At 40.4% G+C, this 20,798-nt stretch overlaps 1 protein-coding gene across 4 annotated transcripts in view; it reads left to right on the forward strand.

The window, feature by feature from the left end:
* STXBP5 (syntaxin binding protein 5) overlaps positions 1–20,798 on the forward strand; it is a 468,111-nt gene that overhangs the window by 420,970 nt on the left and 26,343 nt on the right. For all 4 annotated transcript variants that reach the window (XM_072140931.1, XM_072140932.1, XM_072140933.1 and 1 more), the window contains 5 exons: positions 3,214–3,264; positions 6,398–6,637; positions 6,850–7,219; positions 11,604–11,769; positions 16,417–16,528. In XM_072140931.1, coding sequence (XP_071997032.1) covers positions 3,214–3,264; positions 6,398–6,637; positions 6,850–7,219; positions 11,604–11,769; positions 16,417–16,528 — 939 coding nt within the window. The remainder of the gene's footprint in view (positions 1–3,213; positions 3,265–6,397; positions 6,638–6,849; positions 7,220–11,603; positions 11,770–16,416; positions 16,529–20,798) is intronic.

The following is a 20,798-nucleotide window of genomic DNA, read 5'->3' on the forward strand; positions in this document are numbered from 1 at the left end:
TTACTTTTTTTCTTTACTTTTACAGGTTAGCTTCAACAAGTGATCCACTGATCACTTGTTCAAGCTATTCTTCACCTAATACAGTGTAATACAGATGTATTAAACTGTATTATGTGACACACTGAGCATGCTGCACATGCTCAGTGTGTCACAGCCGGGTCCTGCCAGAAGGCAGGACCCGGCTCCCGGAAGGAGGATCACACAGCCCCGGGCACTGGCAGTCCGCGGGGGGGGTCCGATTCCAGCTAAATGCCCCGATCGCGGGTGTTAGAGGCAGGTGTTGGCTATAATATATAGCCGACACCCGCAGCTTATGGCGCCGGCTCCGTTCAGGAGCCGACGCCAGAAGCTTGACATACTATTACTGCATTTTGTGGGAACGCACCTCCCGCCATGCAGTAATAGTACGTCAAATGTCGGGAAGTGGTTAAACCCATGTGAAACACTTAAAGGGTTAATAGACTTAATAGAAGTTTTTATGGGGTTTTACTATTATTTAGGCCTTTCAAAGTCACTTGAAAGCAGAGTTGTCCCAATTTTTACAAACTTTTACCAAATTTTCACTTTTTTCAGAACGAAATGCAAAACTTATCACTTAAATTTCACAACTAACATGAAGTACAATGTGTCACAAGAAAACATTCTCAAAATCACCTGGATATGTTAAAGCAATCTGAAGTTTTAACCAATTATTATCTAACCGATTATTATTATGTACGATTTGAAAAATCGAGTCGGGTTATTTAGCTGAAAACTAGTGTCAGTGATAAGGGGTTAAACCTACAAACTATACAGGCTATACATAAACATATGTGTGGTTTTTCTATCATATGTACAGCAAAACCTACAAAAATAGAATAAACGCTTACAAATAATAAAAAGAAATCCTCACCTTATTAATGTGTGTACTGTAATATACATACTAGCAGTTAACATGAAAGAACACACCAAAAAAAGACCTAAAAAATTGTAATCATATAATAAATATAATTGTCATGTGGCAATAAAAAGTATAAATTATAACCAATGAAATCTACAAGTTAAAGGGATTGGACAATAATGTTAGGCAAAATGTGTATTGCTGTACTGCAACTCCATTCATTCTTTTCTACACTGCTCATTATAACCAAATACTTTAATAATGGAAATGCAGGCACAAGCTTGAATTTAAATTAATTAAGGAATGTGCGATCCCCCAGGTAACCGGGGGGGGGGGGGTTCAGACAACCTCTATCCACAAATTTGGGCTCAAACAGGGGGCTGGCCATCAGACGATCCGAAGGATTCGGACAAACCGCAGGATTTAACTTAAAAATTGTGTCGCAAGCCAAGCACCGGCGGACCTGATCAGGGAAGCAACGCAATCAGCAAGTCGGGTGCACGATGTAAGTGAATCATGGCACAGTGCATTGTCGTTGGGTAAGTAAACGTGCCCCATTAACTTCTTTAATGGCTTTCTAATATACATCACTCTGCTTGCATTTTACCAGTACGAGGCAAGGTTTACTACTATCTTTCCATTTGCTATACTCGAACGATTTTCACTAATTATTTATAATGGAATGACAGAGTTAGCTGAGTACATGGCTCTATAATTCCCATATACATAAATGAAGCGGTAGTTGTGCATATTCATTACCCCATCATACACAGAGAATATTTATTTCCATTGAATGATCCTCTTCACTGGGATTTGTTTAAATGACTGCAGCAAGGTGTCCATACATACACATCACCTCTGCAGCCCCTGGTCAAATTTTTATAGCCAAGATTTAACTAGTAAACGGTAACTAGTTGCTATCGGTAGCAGACATTTTTTTTAAAACCTTTTATTAATTATGTGTTGCTTGACTGCATTGCAATATCACATGCTGAAACTTAAAGTTGAAGGAAATTACTTGTATTCTGACCATTAAAGATATTTGTTAAATATTTGTAGTTTGGTTAATATTTGTACAATACTGTTTTCACATTTACCATCTCTTTAAAGTATATACTGTTCATTTATTTTGACACTTGTATTTTTGAATCAGTTTGCAAGATTGTGGTCACCAGGTTGTGGTTGTTTGATTTATTATGTGATCACATTAATTAGAAAGTTACCAGTGTGAGTTGATACTTGAAGATTTTTAAATCAGATTCTACAATCAAATCAACCAATCTTTATATTCTTAATACATTTCTATCATCACTTTTGTGGTTTATCTAATGTGACTTATATAAGGGAACCTGTCAGCAGAAATTAACCCTGTAAACCACTAGTTGTACAAAATCAAGTAGGTTAATACCTTCTAGATCATGCTCTGTTCATGGCCCAATGTAATATTAACATACAGAACTGTAAAGTGATATATATATATATATATATATATATATATATTATAAAGTTGTAGAGGTGGATGGCTGTAGTCAAGCTCACCACAACTAAGAATACCCCTTCTTAACTGGCTTGATTATAAGAGCCCCCTCAGGTCTAAATATCTCTGTGCACTAAGTGCCCATGCACACGAATGTATGCTTGCACGGGCTAGCATACAGCTGGGTGCAGGAGAGAGGAGAGGTGCGTGTTCCTCACCACTCTTCTCTCTAGGGAAAGCCAAGTGGCGGCTGTACTACGGCAAAATGTTGGACATGTCCTGTTTGCATGACGGCCACCCTGCTTGTTCACGATGTGGTGAGAAACGGGTCAACTTCGTTGGAAGAGTGCAGGGGGGAACCACAAATAATGAATCTGGCACACCCTGCACACTACACAGGCAAACTGCACATAGTGCAATTTGCACTGTTTTTAGTAAATGGGCCCCAGTGTGTTCACAAATTGTGCGGCCGGATCATGGGCCCCCTTATGTATGTATGCATGAGGCCTAATCAAAAGAGGGAAGGGGAGGGGGTTCAGGTATTTTAGGCTTATTGAAAAATGTTTCATTTTTAAATTTTTTAAAAATTACAAAATAATGAATGCCCTTTCCCATTCAGCATTCAGCTCTATGCTTTATAAAACATATATACATACCACTTATTTGGAGCCACCGCTCTAGCCCATAAAAGCAACATCTAACCTGTTGATTTCACAACAGCACAGGATTGTTGGGATCAATTCTGCTGAGAGGTTCCCATTAATAATCACAGCATGAACACTAATGGAATTTATTTTAGTACAGATAATTTAATTCACTTTAGTTGGTTCTTAAAATGCTTATTTTTATCTTTCAGCAAAGATGTCAAGGAAGTTAAGCCTACCTACAGAATTAAAGCCTGAACTAGGTAAGATGTAATTTTCAAAAAGAAATTTAGTGGCTTAAATTTCTGCAAAGAAGAAAAAGGAAAATAAGCAAAGCGGTGAACTTGCCCATTGCGCAGCTTGCAGGATATTAGTGCGGCTTCGCAAGGGACAAGTTCTTGTGCATGCGCAATATTTCCGAACAGTTGGCTGATGTCACTGGCTGTCTGAGCATAGCGAGGTTGGATGATGGAGTAAATATTTAGTAGGCGGGGGCGTGCAAAATTAGGGTACAGCAGAGCCATGAGTTGCGCAGTTGATGTGAGCCTGAGTGCCCCGGGTCATTTACATATTTTTAATGGTTCTCTGGAACCCTGGAATTGGCTGCAAATAGTGATGAGCGAGCACTAAAATGCTTGAGTGCTCATTACTCGAGTCAAACTTTTTCCGATGCTTGAGTGCTCTTATCGAATAATGAACCCCATCGAGCATTTTTCAAGGGGAACAAGGCTCTGCAATAAAATGTGTCATTTTATTGAGAAATAAGGAAGTCGGTCCTGTTTCTTCGTTTTTTTTATTCAATGGAATATTCGTGGAACTTCAAAAAGGAGAATGACCCGTGTTAAACATCTTCAATACTATTGTGAAGAACGCCGTTATGCACTAATGTCTTCTGATAAGTTAGCGGATGTATGGAAACATCTGCAATGTGTTCTTCACTGAAGATTCTTCACACAAATTGTTCTTCACATACTATTGTGAAGGACACCGTTCGGCACTAATGTCTTCTGATAAGTTAGCAGATGTACAGAAACATCTGCAATGTGTTCTTCACTGTTTTCACTGTGTTCTTCACTGTTATTCACTGTGTTTCCTTAAGTGAAAGCTCGTTCTCGAGCAGGCGAAATACTTGTCCGAGCAACGAGCTGTTTCTGAGTACGAGCATCAAGCTCGGACGAGTATGCTCGCTCTTCTCTAGCTGCAAACTATATCAAGCATGCATATGAAGACAGTCTACCATTGGTAATCTGGTGGTAGATGTTCTTTAAGGGGAGAAATGGCTCTTGCTGTTAGAAATAAAATTTACAATAAAAATTGACAATATCCTTTGTTTTTGGTATTATGGTAGTTGATTTATTTTATTTGATAAAATATTTTTAAATGATATTAAATATCTTGCCTCACAAGAGGAGTCATTGTCTATGCTGTTTTGTTGTATTGTACATGTTAATTGGAGTAAAATATTGATAAAAAGACAAAACTTTATGGATCCCAAAATTGAACAAAAGTAATAAACTTTATGCATAGAAAAAAAAGCACAGATCAAACTGACTAACTTATTGAGTTATTGTATATTGGGTGCTATAATGCAAAAATCTATTCTTTTTCCAAATTTTTGTAACATTTTATTTATCCTAAATGATTATTAGTGATTATTGAGTAAGCAACAATATAGAAAAAAAATTGCTAGTAATGTATTATAATCATTACTAGTTTTTAAAGGGAATTTGGGTTTTTTGAGTATTTAGGTCCAAAAACCACAAGTGGCTGGATTTTCATGATGTACTTTCATATGCTGACTGATTAAGCATTGTGCAGAAAGAGATTTTTGAACACCGTTGTGTTAAAGAAGGTAATTGCAGAGGCTATTACTTTGCACTAGATGTAACTACCTGAACATGTACAGTGTTTCTGTGTAGCAGATATTATTTGGCACACTACATTTTGGAGTCAGGCCATGCCTACTTTTCAGAGGACACACACCTTTTGAGATACCAGTCGGAAAAGTGTAAAAAAAAAAAAATGTCATGCAAGGCATTTTAGATATATTTTAGTATTTTGATGTGAATGATGCCACAATTCTGGTGCAAGTAGATTGATTAATCTCCCCTAAAGTCTTTATAAAGCGCCATCATATTCTGCAGTGCTTTAAAGATTTAGTTAAGTATTCTTTCCTTAGACTTTAAATTATATGTGATAAGTTACATTTTATTTTTGGCGATGAGGTTTGTATCTTTGTTTCTGTTTGGGGCCTTTATTGATCCAGTAAATAACAAGCAATGAAGTTCCTCTGTCCCTGTTAAGGGTACTGGAATGTTCACCAGAGAATAAATATACGTTAACAGCACAGGTGAAAAATAATCTTAAAACATAACTTTTACTAAACTTATTAAAATCCAGGCTCCACAATATATCACAATACAAAGCATAAGTGAAAAACTCACTCAAGAATTCCTGCTAACTATAATAAAGCAGGATACTTCAATAAAGACCAAATAACCCCACACAATCACGATGTAGTAATGCAATAGGTTTGATACACTGTAGATTTGTTCTTATCTCCGTGCCTATCCCTGCTTATTAGTCAAAAAACTGGCAGGGGGTTATGGTCCAAACAAGACATTAAAGTACAGTATGGAACGATCTTACCATTGCTGTCTTGAGGCTCAGTGCATTAGTCCAAGTAGACATGGCTCACAGGTTTAGGAGTCCAACCACGTGTCACTGGATGAGGGAGGTCCCATAAGTAAAAAGACCCTAAAAGAACCCTATTGCGCCCTGGCCCACATTTTCTTATAGCTCCCGCCCTTACAAGGGCAGTCCCATTTCTGACCCTGGTAAATTCCTACCCTCGCCCTACGCGTTTCATACTCTGGTCCGTAATCATCAGGGGCTTGAACGGAGGTCTAGGAGACGAACAGGAGTCCCTAGCAGCGTTAACTGCGTGGGACTGGGTCAATAATCTTCCCGTTAGGGGAACAGATGGGGAGTCTGTGGTTTAACACCCCCCCTTTTCTCTCTATAGTACAGTGGGAGCCGTGTCTGCCGCGAAGTATGTCAATCGCGGAGCACTCACTAAACGCCGTATCGGCATCTTAAACTATTGACTCCTCCCCCTCTTTGCTTGCGTCCTCCTACCTGGAAAGCGCGCTCCTCATTTGCTCTCGGTTACTGACCGGGATAATGCGCATACGCAGGTGACGCGTCACTTCCGGGGGAATGTCTAGTTTCCAGCTAGCCATTTGACATAATACCTGGGCCCTATGATTTATGTTTAATATAAATAGTTACAAACCCAATTGAAAACATGTATTAGCACATTGCATATTGAAACTTGATTATTTATTTGAGTAGCTCATGTTCACAGTTATATATTAACATTTGTTAAATTTTTAGATGTCAGAGACAATTCCTTCAGTCGGTCCCGAAGTTCAAGTGTGACCAGCATAGACAAGGAATCACGCGAAGCAATATCTGCTCTCCATTTCTGTGAGACATTCACAAGAAAACCTGACATATCAACATCACCATGCTTGTGGGTTGGAACCACTTTAGGAACTGTGTTAGTTATTGTATTAAATTTGCCACCAGGAAGAGACCAGAGACTTCTTCAGCCTGTAATTGTATCTCCAAGTGGTAAGTACCATATCAGGTAAATGTATGGCAATTTAACAGTATTTTTGTAAAGCTTTGACTTTTATTGTCACCACTGTTGGCTGAGCCAAGTTCTGAGCAAAGTTTGGTTTACTGAGGCCAGTATTTATTATCCTTATCATTGGATAGCTACATTTTGTAATTTTTGTTTTATGCTTATTTGATGGCTAAAATAAGTGTGTTTTTCTCAACAGGAACAATACTGAGACTAAAGGGTGCAATCTTAAGAATGGCATTTCTGGACTCACTAGGAGCTATAATCCCATCAGCATTTGAAGCCTGGAGGGAACCCAATGCTCCCGAAGATAAGGATGATAAGGAGCGGTTGAAAAAAAGGAGGCCAGTTTCAGTCTCACCATCTTCGTCTCAGGAAATCACTGAAAACCAATATGCAGTAATATGTTCAGAAAAACAGGCGAAGGTGATCTCACTGCCCTCCCAGAACTGCATTTATAAACACAACATTACAGAGACTTCTTTTGTCCTCCGTGGAGATATAGTGTCAATGAGTAATAGTACCTGCCTTGCATGTTTTTGTGCCAATGGACACATTATGACATTTAGGTAAGTAATATTAAGAAATATTTTACTCATTTTTAACACCTATATGCATATTATACTTTCTGTTATATTACTTATACATTGCCCTAAAGTCAGTTTTGGATAACAATTTTTAGAAAAAGCAAAGCCCTCTACAGCAGTGTTCCCCAACCACCGTTCCACGGCCTAAGAGCAGGCCATAGAACACCTGGTTCCGAGCGATCTCTGTAAAAACAAAAAAAAAATTAAAAGTACTCGCCTTCCCCGCTCCCCTGCAGCAGTCTTCTTTTCCTTTACTTAATGTCCACATTCATGCGCTGCTCTATTGCTGGCTCATGTGATGATGTCTCTTGACAAAAGAAGCGTGCACAAATGCAGAAGAGAAGTGAAGGAAGACTGCTGAAGGGGCACGAGGAAGGTGAGTACTCAATTTTAGTTTTAGACAGAATTCAACGGGATAGGGAACATTGGAAGGAGAGGGTGGGGGCAGCTAAAGGAAAGAAGAGACTAATAAGTAAGGGACACTTCTTCAGGAAATGGGACAATAAGGCACACAAAGAATTATGATGGGACAATCAAACATACATTTTTATCTATGAAACTATGACACCAGATCGCATCCCCCCACCCACTGGTCCCTGGAGAATATTTATGTTTATAGTCGGTCCCTGGGCAAAAAAAGGTTGGGGGCCACTGCTGTAGAGTGTTTCTCACTGCTGGCTGTGGGCCAGTGCTGGTCCGGGGTTCATTTAGTCCTCCGCCGCTGTGTGAAGATGATTGCTGCGGGAGGTGTGAGGAGCAGAAGTGCTGTCGCCTGGCACCTCTACCACACCTGCAGTTAGTGATCACTCCTCCTTTAGACAAAAAGCTGTGTAGAGTAGACGGGCCTCCTCCTTTGTCGGCATAGTCCACCAGTACCCCTCCCCCCAATGCCTGGAAAATGAATGTGTGCTCTACTGTTCTCTAGTGGTTAAAAAGGTTGGGGACTACTGCTCTACTGGATCTCCAGTAAAAAGCCATTATGTTAGAAATGAAATAATTGGGAATTAACCTAAAGGTCATCGAAGGAACATTTAAAAAGAAGTAAGCATCAGACAATTGCATCTTATCATAACGCAGCAGTATCATAGGTGGTCCATTTTGTGTGTTGTTAGTGGACTTTCCTTTCTTTTATTTGTAAAATTTTGAAAGGCAATCCACATGTATTTATTCATTTTTACACTGATGAAGTTAAAAGATGGAGATAATAGCTCCTAATGGGCAATAGAGCCAATGGAGGGTCTAGGAGAGGGGAGAGGATACATCATTTTAATAACACATTGGTTCTTTCATAATTAATATTCTGCAATAAATCACAAAACACTTAGGGAGTGCACATTTTGTTTACTTCTCATAGCTTTTGTCTTTTTTTCTGAAGAAAAAGAACTATTTGAATATGAATAGTAAATGGCAACAAATAACATAAAATAATAAAAGTAAACCGTTATTTAACAGTTAGTACAGGCAGTCTCTATGTTAAGTTAAATTTGTATGCAAGTCCGAGCAGGTATACTTTATAATTCTAGCTCTGCACAAAATGTATTACTCCCAGTGACTATTGGATGTACAAACTCTTTTTTTTCTGTCATGATAACTCGGATTACATATAAAACTTCATTATAGACACCTTACAGCTGAACATTGCAGCCTTAGTCTAAAGTAAAGTATCCAGAGAGCTTCACCAGCGGTCACAGCGGGCAGAGAGGTCTGTCTGTAACTAGAGCTCATCTGCAAGTCAGGTGTCCTTAAGTATGGGAGCGCCTGTATGTATAATGAACTTTTATTTTATTTTTGAATATTAACAATATTTGTAATTTACCCTATTTATACCAGATGTTTTAGATGTAAGTCATAACATTTGTACTGTAGCAGTGTCTACAGATGTTTCCCTCACCCTTTCTTACCTTTAGAGACATATTCAACAGTGATACAAATCGATTGTTAAAGGGGTTACATATTTCTTTCCACAGTTGCCTAGGGCTTTTTGTATACATTAGGCAATATTTTGGATGGTGCTTGCAATGGAGTGTAATGTTAAGAACCAATGCTGATGAACCCTTTCCTTGCCAAGGATGTATCTCAAACATCCTTACAGGGTAGCGCCTATATAGCCAAGGGTATATGAGATGGATTTTAGGAGCCATAACTTTGGATTCCTGGCATACAGAATCTCCCTATTTCATTTGAGTCTATGTTTCAATTTGCCAGGGGTGGATAGATATTGATGTTGTGTGACAATTTTGTGTGTTATTTTATGTTCAGTATATAAATGACTCACGACTAATACTAATACCAGGGATCCCAAGTATAACCCTCTGAAGTGTGCCAGCAGGATTCAGGGAGAAGCTGGAGGAAGATGCACAGGGTAGTGTCTCACAGATAAAGTAAATATTGACTTTATCTGTAGCAAAATTTTGGAAACCATCTTCTACACAGAATTATCAGAGCGCACACTTGGTCTATAATTGTCATATGTATAAAGATATATATAATATATATATTATTTTTTTTTTAACGTAATGGAGGGAGACGGTGACATTTAACCCTCTTCGCCTAACTTGACTACATATTAACACCACAATACAATGCTTGTAAAAGCAATAAAAAGTTGCATGTAACACAAAAACTAAAATTACTTAAGTTTTTATTTCACACCATCCCTTTACTATTACATGGTGTTCTTAAGCAAATTCCTATGAAGTTTTGTGAAAAAAAAAGGTTTTCACAGGATAGGAGCTTTGTGAGTTATATACTTTTAGCAACATTTGGTGATTCTACTTAAATGTGACTGTTAAGTATAAAAACACACAAATCTTTGATAACTGTTATAGCTGTTTATTGTAGATAAGGGCTAAAGTAAATTACTAATTACCAGAGGGTAGTTTGTAACTAGGGCTTGTCTGTAAGTCAGTAGTTTTTAAGTAGGGGATCGCCTGTATAGGTTTTAGGGGTGCCTTTACGTTTTAATCACTGTGATTAAAAGCTATATTTTGCAGGTTGTGACTTTTTCTATCTGAAAAGCAGATTTTTGATTATTTCAGTTTTAGTGGTTTTTGATGAATTATTCATGTGAACATGTGAACATGTGACTTTGAGTAATCAATGAACTCTACACATGTTCATCTATTTAGGACGTGTGATGCAAATTATTTTCTGTTTGGGGCACATTTGCATTTTAACAAATTTTATACTTGGGCAACTTCATGCAATTTTGATTCTATGTCTATAAACTCCATAATGCAATTCTGAAAAAGTGACAGGTTTCTGCTTTAAGCAAGTATATGGTTTGTTGGGGTTTAGTATAATTCTTTATGCTGTAATTTCGGCTTTATTTGTACAAGTTGTTCTGGCCACATTAAAAAAAATTCTAGAAATGGCCATTGGGGAAAGGGTTAATAAACAGCTGGCAGCCTAAACTATTAAGAGTTTAGAAATAATGTATCATTGTGTATTGAGAACTACCCCTGATTGATTCAGTATGGGTAATGCTCTCACTTCTGCAGAACAGGCAGGTAGTGAACTGCAGCTGAGGACGCTTGCCTGTTGTAAGAGACCTTAACTCTTCTCATTCCAGTTACTCTGCTTCAACATTAAAGATTCCTTGATGGTAGATGATTACTACTCACCTCCCCTTCTTGTCCCTCTTTGCAGTAATCTTCTTTCTTCTGTAGAAAGCCCTATGGGCTATGTGGCAATGTAATTTATTCACACCCCCACCCAAGGAGCTTTCAAAGAGCTTCTGCAATCTTGCACATCTTTGTTCCCTTCTGGTTCCATTCTGGAATAATTCTGCTGTGCACCTAAATATTTGCACTGGGTAAGACTTTGGTCAGGTATTACCTGTAGTCTGCAATTTATACACCCAGGACAAATTAGACAAAACTGTTAATCAAGAGGCTGCAAATAAATTTACCAATAAACATGAAAGGTGCAGAGAAAAACAATGATATTATTATTATGATATATTCAAGATATTCTGGGAGTTTTGGTGCCAAATTAAGCAAACTTGCCAATAAACATGAAATATAGAATAGGATATCAAGGGACTACAGACTTAGGGGAAGACAATTGAGGTAGGCTGTCTAGCTGGAAGCTTGGAAGTCACATATTAGGAACCTATACCTCTAGGAACACTAGATTATAAACTTTATTTTAATCTTCCCGCCATCACAGCCGTTTACATGTTTACCATGCTCAACTACAGGTAAATGACTTTGTATTGCAAAATACAAATGCACTAGATAAATATAATCACAAATAAGAATAATATGTGCCTTACTCTCTGCTTTTGTAAAACTATGTAAAAAAATTGTCATTCATTGGTTTATGGATAAATTTTTCTTCTAATATTTGATTCTGTTTTCTTAAGTTTGCCAAGTTTAAGGCCGCTGTTGGATGTAAATTACTTGCCGCTAACCAACATGCGGATAGCCCGAACATTCTGCTTCACAAACAATGGGCAGGCTTTGTATCTCGTTTCACCTACAGAAATACAGAGAATTACCTACAGTCAAGAAACCTGCGAGAATCTACAGGTAATGCATACAATTTTAGAATTGCTCAAGTTTACAATGAAATTCCGATACAGACTAAATCCCTTCTGACATTGTTGGCTTCAGCTTCTGTAGGGTACCTGGGACCAACATATAATATTTCTACTACGCACATGGCTCTTTATAATACTATCACATATGCTTCATTTTTGGTCAGTACTGGTTATATTAGCTTTAAGATCTAGAAAGGTGATCTATACATTTTTATAAAAGTATTTCAAGGTATCATGGTTTATGCAAAAAAAAAGACACATGTCCATCAAGTTCAACTAAAGAAAGGAAAGGAAGGTATTTAGGGGGACTTTTATTGAAGCTCTCTGCTGTTCCTGCTGTGACCAGCGCCTGAGGCAGGCTATTCCACAGTTTGACAGTCTTCAAAGTAAAAAAGCCCTGTCGCCTCTGGTAATTAAACCTTGTTTTCTTGTGACGGAGACTGTGCCCTCTTGTTTATGATTTGATTTAATCTGGAACAACTTTCCACCATATATTTTGTATGGACCATACATATATTGATATAAATTAATCATGTTCCCTCTTAGTTGTCTCTTTTCCAGACTATATAAATCTAGTTGTTTTAATATTTCTGTATAACTGAGACCCTCCATACCCCTTATCATTTTTGTGGCTCTTTGCTGCACCCTCTCCAGCTTTAAGGAATCCTTTTTATGGATAGGTGCCCAGAACTGGACCCCGCATTTTTGCAGGTGAGGCTGAACCAATGCCTTGTTCAGTGGAAATATTACGTCTCTATCTCGAGAGTCCATACCACTTTTGATACATGACAAGATCCTACTGGCTTTAGCGGCAGCTGATTGACATTGCTTGCTGTTATTTAATTTATGCTCTACTAGTACCCCCAGGTCCTTCTGAACAAGGGACTCTCCCAGATTTACTCCCCCAAGGAAATAGGTTGCATGAGGATTATTAGCCCCTAGGTACATAACCTTACATTTATCCACATTAAACCTCATTTGCCAAGTGGATAACCAAACACTTAGTTTGTCCAAGTCACCCTGCAGCTTATGAACATTCGCCATAGACTGTATTACACTACACAGCTTGGTGTCAGTGGCAAAAATAGACACAGTGCTATTAATTCCTACCTCTATATCATTAATAAATAAATAGTAGGGGGCCAAGCACAGAACCCTGGGGTACACCACTTATAACTGGTGACCATTCTGAGTAGGAATCATTGACCACAATTCTCTGGATACAATCCTCCTGCCAGTTCTCAATCCAATTGCTAATGATTCCTTCAAAACCAATAAACCCTTTTTTTTACCCATCAGACGTCTATGAGGGACAGTGTCAAATGCCTTTACAAAGTCGAAGAATACACAGTGGCTCAGTGGTTAGCACTACAGCCTTGCAGCGCTGGGGTCCTGGGTTCAAATCCCAAGTCAACATCTGCAAAGAGTTTTTTCACACGCACCAAAACATACTGGTAGGTTGATTAGATTTTGAGCTCTATGGGGACAGGGACTGATTTGGCAAGCTCTGTGCAGCGCTGCGTAATCTGTGTGCACTTTATAAATAAAGGAATTATTATTGCTACAATTTCCACAGCTCTTCTTAGAAGCAGATCAGGTTAGTCTGACAACTTCTATTCTTAGTAAACCCATGCTGGCTGTCACTTATTATTCTTTTTGATGTCACATACTCCTGTCTTTTTGTAACCCTTCCAATATTTTCTCCACAATTGCAGTTAAGCTTACAGGCCTCTAATTACCTTGTGAAATTCTAGAGCCTTTTTAAAATATTGGCACCAAATTTGCCTTGTGACAGTCACTTGGCACTGTACCAGTCAAATATTTTCTCCAGTCCAATATTTTCTCCACAATTGCAGTTAAGCTTACAGGCCTCTAATTACCTTGTGAAATTCTAGAGCCTTTTTAAAATATTGGCACCAAATTTGCCTCGTGACAGTCACTTGGCACTGTACCAGTCAGTGCCAGTCTTTGAAGATTTTATACAATGGCACAGAAATAACAGAAATGAGTTCTTTAAGAATGCTAGGGTGTAACCCATCTGGTCCAGGAGCCTTGTACACATTTATTTTATTAAACTTAGATTGGATTGTGTCTACATTCAGCCAGTCTACTCTATTACAGTATGCATCACCCACACTGGCACTACCCACGACAAAAGTTCTTTCTTCTGTTTATTGTATAAATCCAGCTAAAAAACCTATTTAGTATCTCCGCTTTCTATTGGTCTCCAGTCACCAATGCCCTATTTTCAGAATATAGGGATCCAACCTAAACCTGACCTCTGACCTGTTTTTCTTCGCATTGATATTTAAAAAAGGATTTGTTTTGCTATCTTTGGCCACCTGTCTTTCATTTTGTATGATTTTATGTATTTCTTACAGATTTTGGTACATATTTTGTAATTATTGAATGCCTCAGGTGACCCGTCAGATTTATATGTTTTGGTTGCCCTCTTAATCATTAATTGCCCTTTTAGCTGTAGCCTTAAGCCACGCGGGGTGTAACCTAGCCCATCTATACTTGTAACCTATAGGAATAAATTTAGAAGTCTAGTGCACCAGGATAGATTTCAGTGTCTCCCATTTAACATTAGTATCATCATGTGACAGCATCTGATCCCAGTCTATATCAGTCTGTAGTGCATCCCTAATTTTTAGGAAATTTGCCTTCTTAAAATTCAATGTTTTTGATTTTCCTGTATGTTTTTCCTTTTTACAGTTTAAAAAGGAAAATATTTATGTTATGATTGCTGTTCGCAAGGGTTTACCTGACAGTGACATTTTGGACAATTTCCGCATTGTTAGAAATCACAAGGCCCAACAAAGCACCACCTCTTGTGGGATCTTCTACAAGCTGTACCATAGAATTATCCTGCAAAAGTTGATAAAATGTCTCCTTCACAGATGGAGAGCCCCGACCCCAATTTAGATTTGGAAAGTTAAAGTCTTCTATTATCACTACGGTCCCCCCGCTCCATCTGTTTATATAGGTGACCCTCTATTTCCTCAGAGATGTTAGGGGGTCTATACATTACACCAAAAATAATTTTCTCAAAGTTCTCCTGGCTTTGAATTTCAACCCACAAGTTCTCTTCTGACGTACATACATACACCACCTCCCCTGCTTTTTGCCATATCTTTCTGAAAGAGTGTAAAACCTAGAACAGTGATGGCGAACCTTTTAGAGACCGAGTGCCCAAACTGCAACCCAAAACCTAATTACTTATCGAAAAGTGCCAGTACGGCAATTTAACCAGAAAACTGACGGTTTAGTTTAGAATCAATTTACACAGGACTGTCTGAGCTCGGATTACAGCAGTCCTATACACACTGAAACGCCACTTTTACACCATTTTACATCACATTAAAGAGTAATAGAAAGTTATCAAAAGGTCACGCAGTCCTCAAAATGGTAGCAATGAAAACAACGGCTCATAAAGCAAAAAAACCACACCTCCCCAGCTCCGTGCACTAAAGTTATTAGCGTCACAAGATGGCAGAACTATTCTCTTTTTCGTACACTGTTTTAATTATTGAAAAAGTATTAAAACACAATAAAACCTACAAATCTGGTATCACTGTGAGTTTACCGAACCAAAGAATAAAGGAGACAAATGATTTGGAGCGCACAGCGAAAGTATTAAAATCCAGCTTCCCAGTACACGACACGGAGTAATAAATGAGAAGTAAAATATGTTACGCAAAAAATAAGCCCTCACACAGGTATAAATATATAAATGCACATATAAATTTATAATATAATATGCATATACATAAATACATACATAGAAATACATATGTTACTTACTCTTTGGTTGTCCAAGGTGGCGGCCATGCTGGCGGGCAGAAGTTCAGGTGTCTGTTGTTCCGGGGGGGTCAGTAGGGTAGATGGGCAGAGGGTGGGCGGCCTGAGTTAGGGCTTGGGGGGGGGGGGGGTAATGCAGCATCTGGAGTTCGGGGCAATGGGGTTATGAGGCATGAGTTCCAGGGGAGGGGGTGATGCGGGGCAGTGACCGGAGTTGGGGGGGGTAGTGAGAGTGGCCGGAGTTTGGGCAGGCAAATTGCAGTAGTGGGCGGAGTTTGGGCGGGGGGGGTAGGGGTGCGATAGCGGGCTGGGGTTCGGGCGCGGGGGCTTGTGGTAGCGGCGCAGTGAGTTTCGGGCCGGTTGCTTAGGGAAGGGGAGGGGCGGGAGCGGGCAGGAAATCAGCCTCCTGCTGATCTACTATGCCCTGTGGATGCGCTGAGTTTAAAAAAAAAAAAAAAAAACTCACCTCAGACTCGGCGTTCCTCCGGCTGATCACTGCAGCGCACACGGAGTAAGGTGCCCAGCGCTGGCAGCGTAATGACGCAATTTCGCTGCCAGCGCTGGGATGCTTACCATCCTGTGCGCTGCTGTGATCGGAGTGACAGAGCAGGAAGTGTCAGCACCCTGCTCTGTCATGGCTGTTAGCAGTATCGGAGCGCAGCTCGACAATTGGCAATATATGATTGTTTATTTTGTTATGTATTTTGTCAATACTTTCATGCAAACAACCCATGACTGATTACTTAAAGCAGAAAAAAATTAAAAAAAATATTTCCGTTATCTTATTTTCTTTACTATTATGTCTATTATTGATTTGTTTTGGTTCATATAGGAAATGTTAGGAGAGATGTTCACTCCAGTTGAAACACCTGAAGCCCCCAATAGAGGATTTTTCAAAGGATTATTTGGAGGAGGAGCACAGTCACTGGACCGAGAAGATCTCTGTAAGTGTTATGTATTGTGTCACATCTCAATTAAAGGAAACCTGTCCGTTAAACAAACCCACACTCACTAAACATATATACATATATACAAAACTGCTATTGTATAGAAGTACAACTATCCCAACATTGTTTCCCCCATGTCTGTAAAGCTGAAGCACCATCTATGCAGATGAGTTCAATCATTGTCTTTCCCGTAAGCTGAGTCCAGCAGATTCATGTCCTTCCAGCTCAGCTGGGCATCCAGCTTCGTGATTGACAAAGGGGCGTGCACAGTGACCGAGCTGGGTGGCTGGATGGAAAAATATAGGACATGTCCTATCTTTTGCCATATTATGGTGCTGGCTACTTGGCTTTCGAAGGAGAGCGGATGGGTGAGGATTCCAGCACCCAGCTGTATTCAGACTATGGCAAGGGCAAGCATACGTTCGTGTGCATTAAGGCTTTACTTGCTTTATCTTTTTGTGAATGATTTGTTTTTAGTTATAAAGCACACCAGAATGACATAGAACTCTCAGAGGCGAGTATGACTCATTTAATAAACTTTATTAATACACCAACAAACAGCTACAATTATAAAAAAAAATTGAAAATGGGTATTAATTTGTAGCATCACATGAAATGGATACACAATATTTGTCCTGCAAGACCACAACCGTACCTCTCCACAAATACAGTTCTATAAATAGTGTTAGATCACACATAACATACAATAAATAGCCATCACATATATGTAATTCATTGAGCAGACCGTGTGCAATGTACATTATCAGTAAAGGCCAGTTCCCATCAGTTGTTTTGCTTCAGTTTTGCAGTTTTTGTTTACAAACAGAAAGATAGGGGATCAGTTTTTTGCTTTGATTTTATTGGACTTGCAATGGTATCCATTAGTATCTGTTTGATCTTCCATTATTTTAACAGATAGTTGGACATAAACTGCATAGCATTTTTTTCTTCATAAATAACGAAAGGCTAATGGAGGACTCGTATCCATCCAAATTTGTACATTGTTTTCCCCCACTCACCATAACAGCACCCAACCAGAGATAGGGTCCGCCTCCGGGCACATGAAACCCACGTCTTTAAAACGCTTGTCCCCTCCTTCACCTTCAATGGCTTCCTGTCCCCTGATCGGGACCCATGAGAACCTCAGTGAGGTTCTTGGCTCGATGCTGTTTGGGCAAGAGATGAAATAGTAGTCCTTAGATACCCCGATATGGCCGCAGCCCCCCCCACGTGAGGAGACTTGCCTCAGTCCAGAAATTGAAAAATGGCATAACTAGAGACCAATTAATTTTGGATGTCACAATGGCTCAGAAGGCCTCAGCATTCTTAGCGGATGCATCAATAGATGCCCTAAGGTTGTCTGCTAGATCATCTGCGTTATCAAGCAGCGCTCATAGGGCCCTATGGTTTAAGAGTTGGTTGGGAGACTTTACCCTTAAAAACCACCTGTGTAATTTTCCCTGTGATGGACATTTTCTGTTTGGGTTTTTTATTTAGATAAGATCTTGGGAAAGGCATCTGACAAAAAGAAAGCCTTCCCTAGTACTGTGTAACCCTAGTACAGGGTAAGGATTTAATCCAACGCAGCGTCTGAGGGATAAGAAGGAAGGATGGAAAGCTTCAAGAAGAACCATAGGCGCCAGGTTCTCCCCGACTCCAGAAAGCGATCAGGTCAGCAATGACGCAAGGAGCCCAGTGGAGGGGGAGGCTATCCTTGTACGTGGGAGAGTGGAAAAAGATCTACAACATCAACTGGGGTAATGTCCATAATGGATTGAACCTACATTGCATATCTCCTCCGCCACTGTGATTCAAGATAACAAGAACACCAAGCTTGCGGACACAACAAGCAGTAGAATCAGCAGAAAAATATTCTGGGAATTATTTTTTTTTTTTTAAACAAATTTTTAATAAGACAAATTCAATATGGAATCCCTGAAGTCCACCATAAATCTCCTCTATCAGGACCTTTTGATAGCAGTTGCCTATTACTATGTGACGATACATCAGGATTCCCAGAAATACCTGAGGGTGACAGAATTTCTGGAAGGCATCCAGTTACATCAACTATTCTGGGCTTTACCCTTTGAAGTGGCTGTCGCCCCACGAGTATTCACAAAGCTAATTGCCAAAGTGGCCTCTTGTGTAAGAAGACAGCAAGGAATTTTTGTGCCATACCTTATTGACTTTTTACTACTGTAGAGGTCAGCAGAAGCTGTAAAACATCAACTTGGTCAGTTACAGGACACATTAAGCTGCCTGGGTTGGTTGATAGATTTAGAGAAATCCTCTCTAGATCGTTTCATAGATAATATATGCAAAGGGATTCGACTAGACTCAACGTGTCAAAAAATCCTTTCTTCCAGCCGAAAAGATATCAAAAATAATATCATCGGTAAGGAGTCTACAGAGAGAATAATCACCAACAGTAAGAGGTATAATATTGACTCTGGGACTATTTACAGCCTCTATCCCGGTGCTCCCCTGGGCAATGCTCCATGCCAGGCCTCTACAACTTCATATGCTCCAGCACCGAAATGAAGAACAATCCAGTCCGGTTCAGAGAATTCCTCAAGAAATTCGAAGGTCCCTCAATTGGTGGATGGTGGAAGAGAACCTTCAAAAGGGAACGACCTGGAGGCAGGAGAAGAGTCTGTGTCTGGTGATGGATCCGAGCTCATGGGGCATGGGGAGCCCCATTACAGAAAGATCTATTTCCCCCTCTCACCACGACAGCACCCAACCAGAGAGAGAGGGATCCGCCTCCAGGGACAGGAAACCCAGACTTCAAATTCTGCGGTACGTCCCACCTCCTTCAGTGGTTTCCTGTCCCTGACGGGGGATCCAGTGAGTCTCGGTGAGGCTCAGGAGTCGCGGTGAAAGGGGGGAATGGGAGTCCCAGGTACCCCCAGGTGGCTGCACAGGTCCCCCGCCGAGGCTTACCGGAGGGTGGTCACTCGGCGGCGGTGGAGAGGTGAATGCTGCGAGGTGCAGCGCAGTCTGTGGGTGCGGGCGGACTCCGGCACGCCTCCGATCCGGAGTGGAGGCGTGTGTGTGGAAGGGCGGCTGAGCGCTGGCTTCTTCCTCCCCGCGGTGGTCTTCTCCAAAATGGCGCCGACTCCACTTCCGGTGAGGACCGGAAGTGACGCGCCGCCCAGCGTCCACATGGGAGATGACGTCAGAGGCGGGAATTTTAAAAGGAGATCCCACACAGGAGTCCTGTGTGTTGTTTCTAGCACCCACAGCCAGCCACAGGAGTTGCTCCAGTCGTGGATGAAACGGAGCTGTATCCTCACCACTGAATAAGATGAGTTCTAATGAAGGTGGTAGAGAGTCGGTGGACACCGCTACGGTAAAGTTTGAGTAGGGGGATAGTCCGCTGATTGGTGAGTGTGGCCTTACCATGCCTTTAAACTGGTTCTGATGATGTCTTATGTGATTCTTATTTTAGAGGGAAGAATCTCGTAAGGGGAAAGCCACTGTAAAGTCTAAGCATCATGCATGTAGAATCTGTGGAGATAATCTGCCTGACTCTTATTTAAAACCTAACTGTGACCAGTGTGTTCAGCGCCTGTTAGCACAAGAGCAGTCGACCTTGTTTGAATCCATGCGTATGCTAATCCAGCAGGAAGTGCGTAGTTCTGTGCAAGAAATAAGGAGATCCCTCAGGTCAGAGAATTCCCCAGGCACTTCCAGGCAACTTGAAGATTCTGGCCCTAGTTCGGGAGAATCATCTGAGTCAGAGGAGGAGGACAGGTCAGGCAGACCCCTGTTTCCTATAGAGGATATTGATCATCTAGTGAAATTAGTAAGATCAACTATGGAGTTAGAAGATGAAAAAGAAGAACGCTCTGTAACAGACGTTATGTTTCAGGGTCTAGGAGAAAAGAAGAGAAAGGTTTTTCCTATCCATGAGAATATTTCCTCCCTTATCCAGGCAGAATGGCGCAAGGCGGACAAGAAGGTTTTTATCCCTAGAGCTATGAAGCGGAAGTATCCCTTTCCTGAGAAGGAGACAGAGATTTGGGACAAGGCGCCGAAGGTGGATGTTGCCGTTTCTAAAGTGTCTAGAAAGAGTGCGCTTCCAGTTGAGGATTCAGGTGTGCTTAAAGATCCTATGGATAAGAAGGCAGATGGCTTCTTAAGGCGTTCCTGGGAGGCAGCAGCGGGCGCATTCAAACCCAATGTCGCGGCTACATGCGTCTCTAGGTCTCTTTTTGTTTGGCTTTCCCAGCTGGAGGAGAAGATTAAGGCTGGTGCATCCAGG

The sequence above is a fragment of the Engystomops pustulosus genome, chromosome 3 (genome assembly GCF_040894005.1).
Source record: "Engystomops pustulosus chromosome 3, aEngPut4.maternal, whole genome shotgun sequence".
Classification (NCBI taxonomy): Eukaryota; Metazoa; Chordata; class Amphibia; order Anura; family Leptodactylidae; genus Engystomops; species Engystomops pustulosus.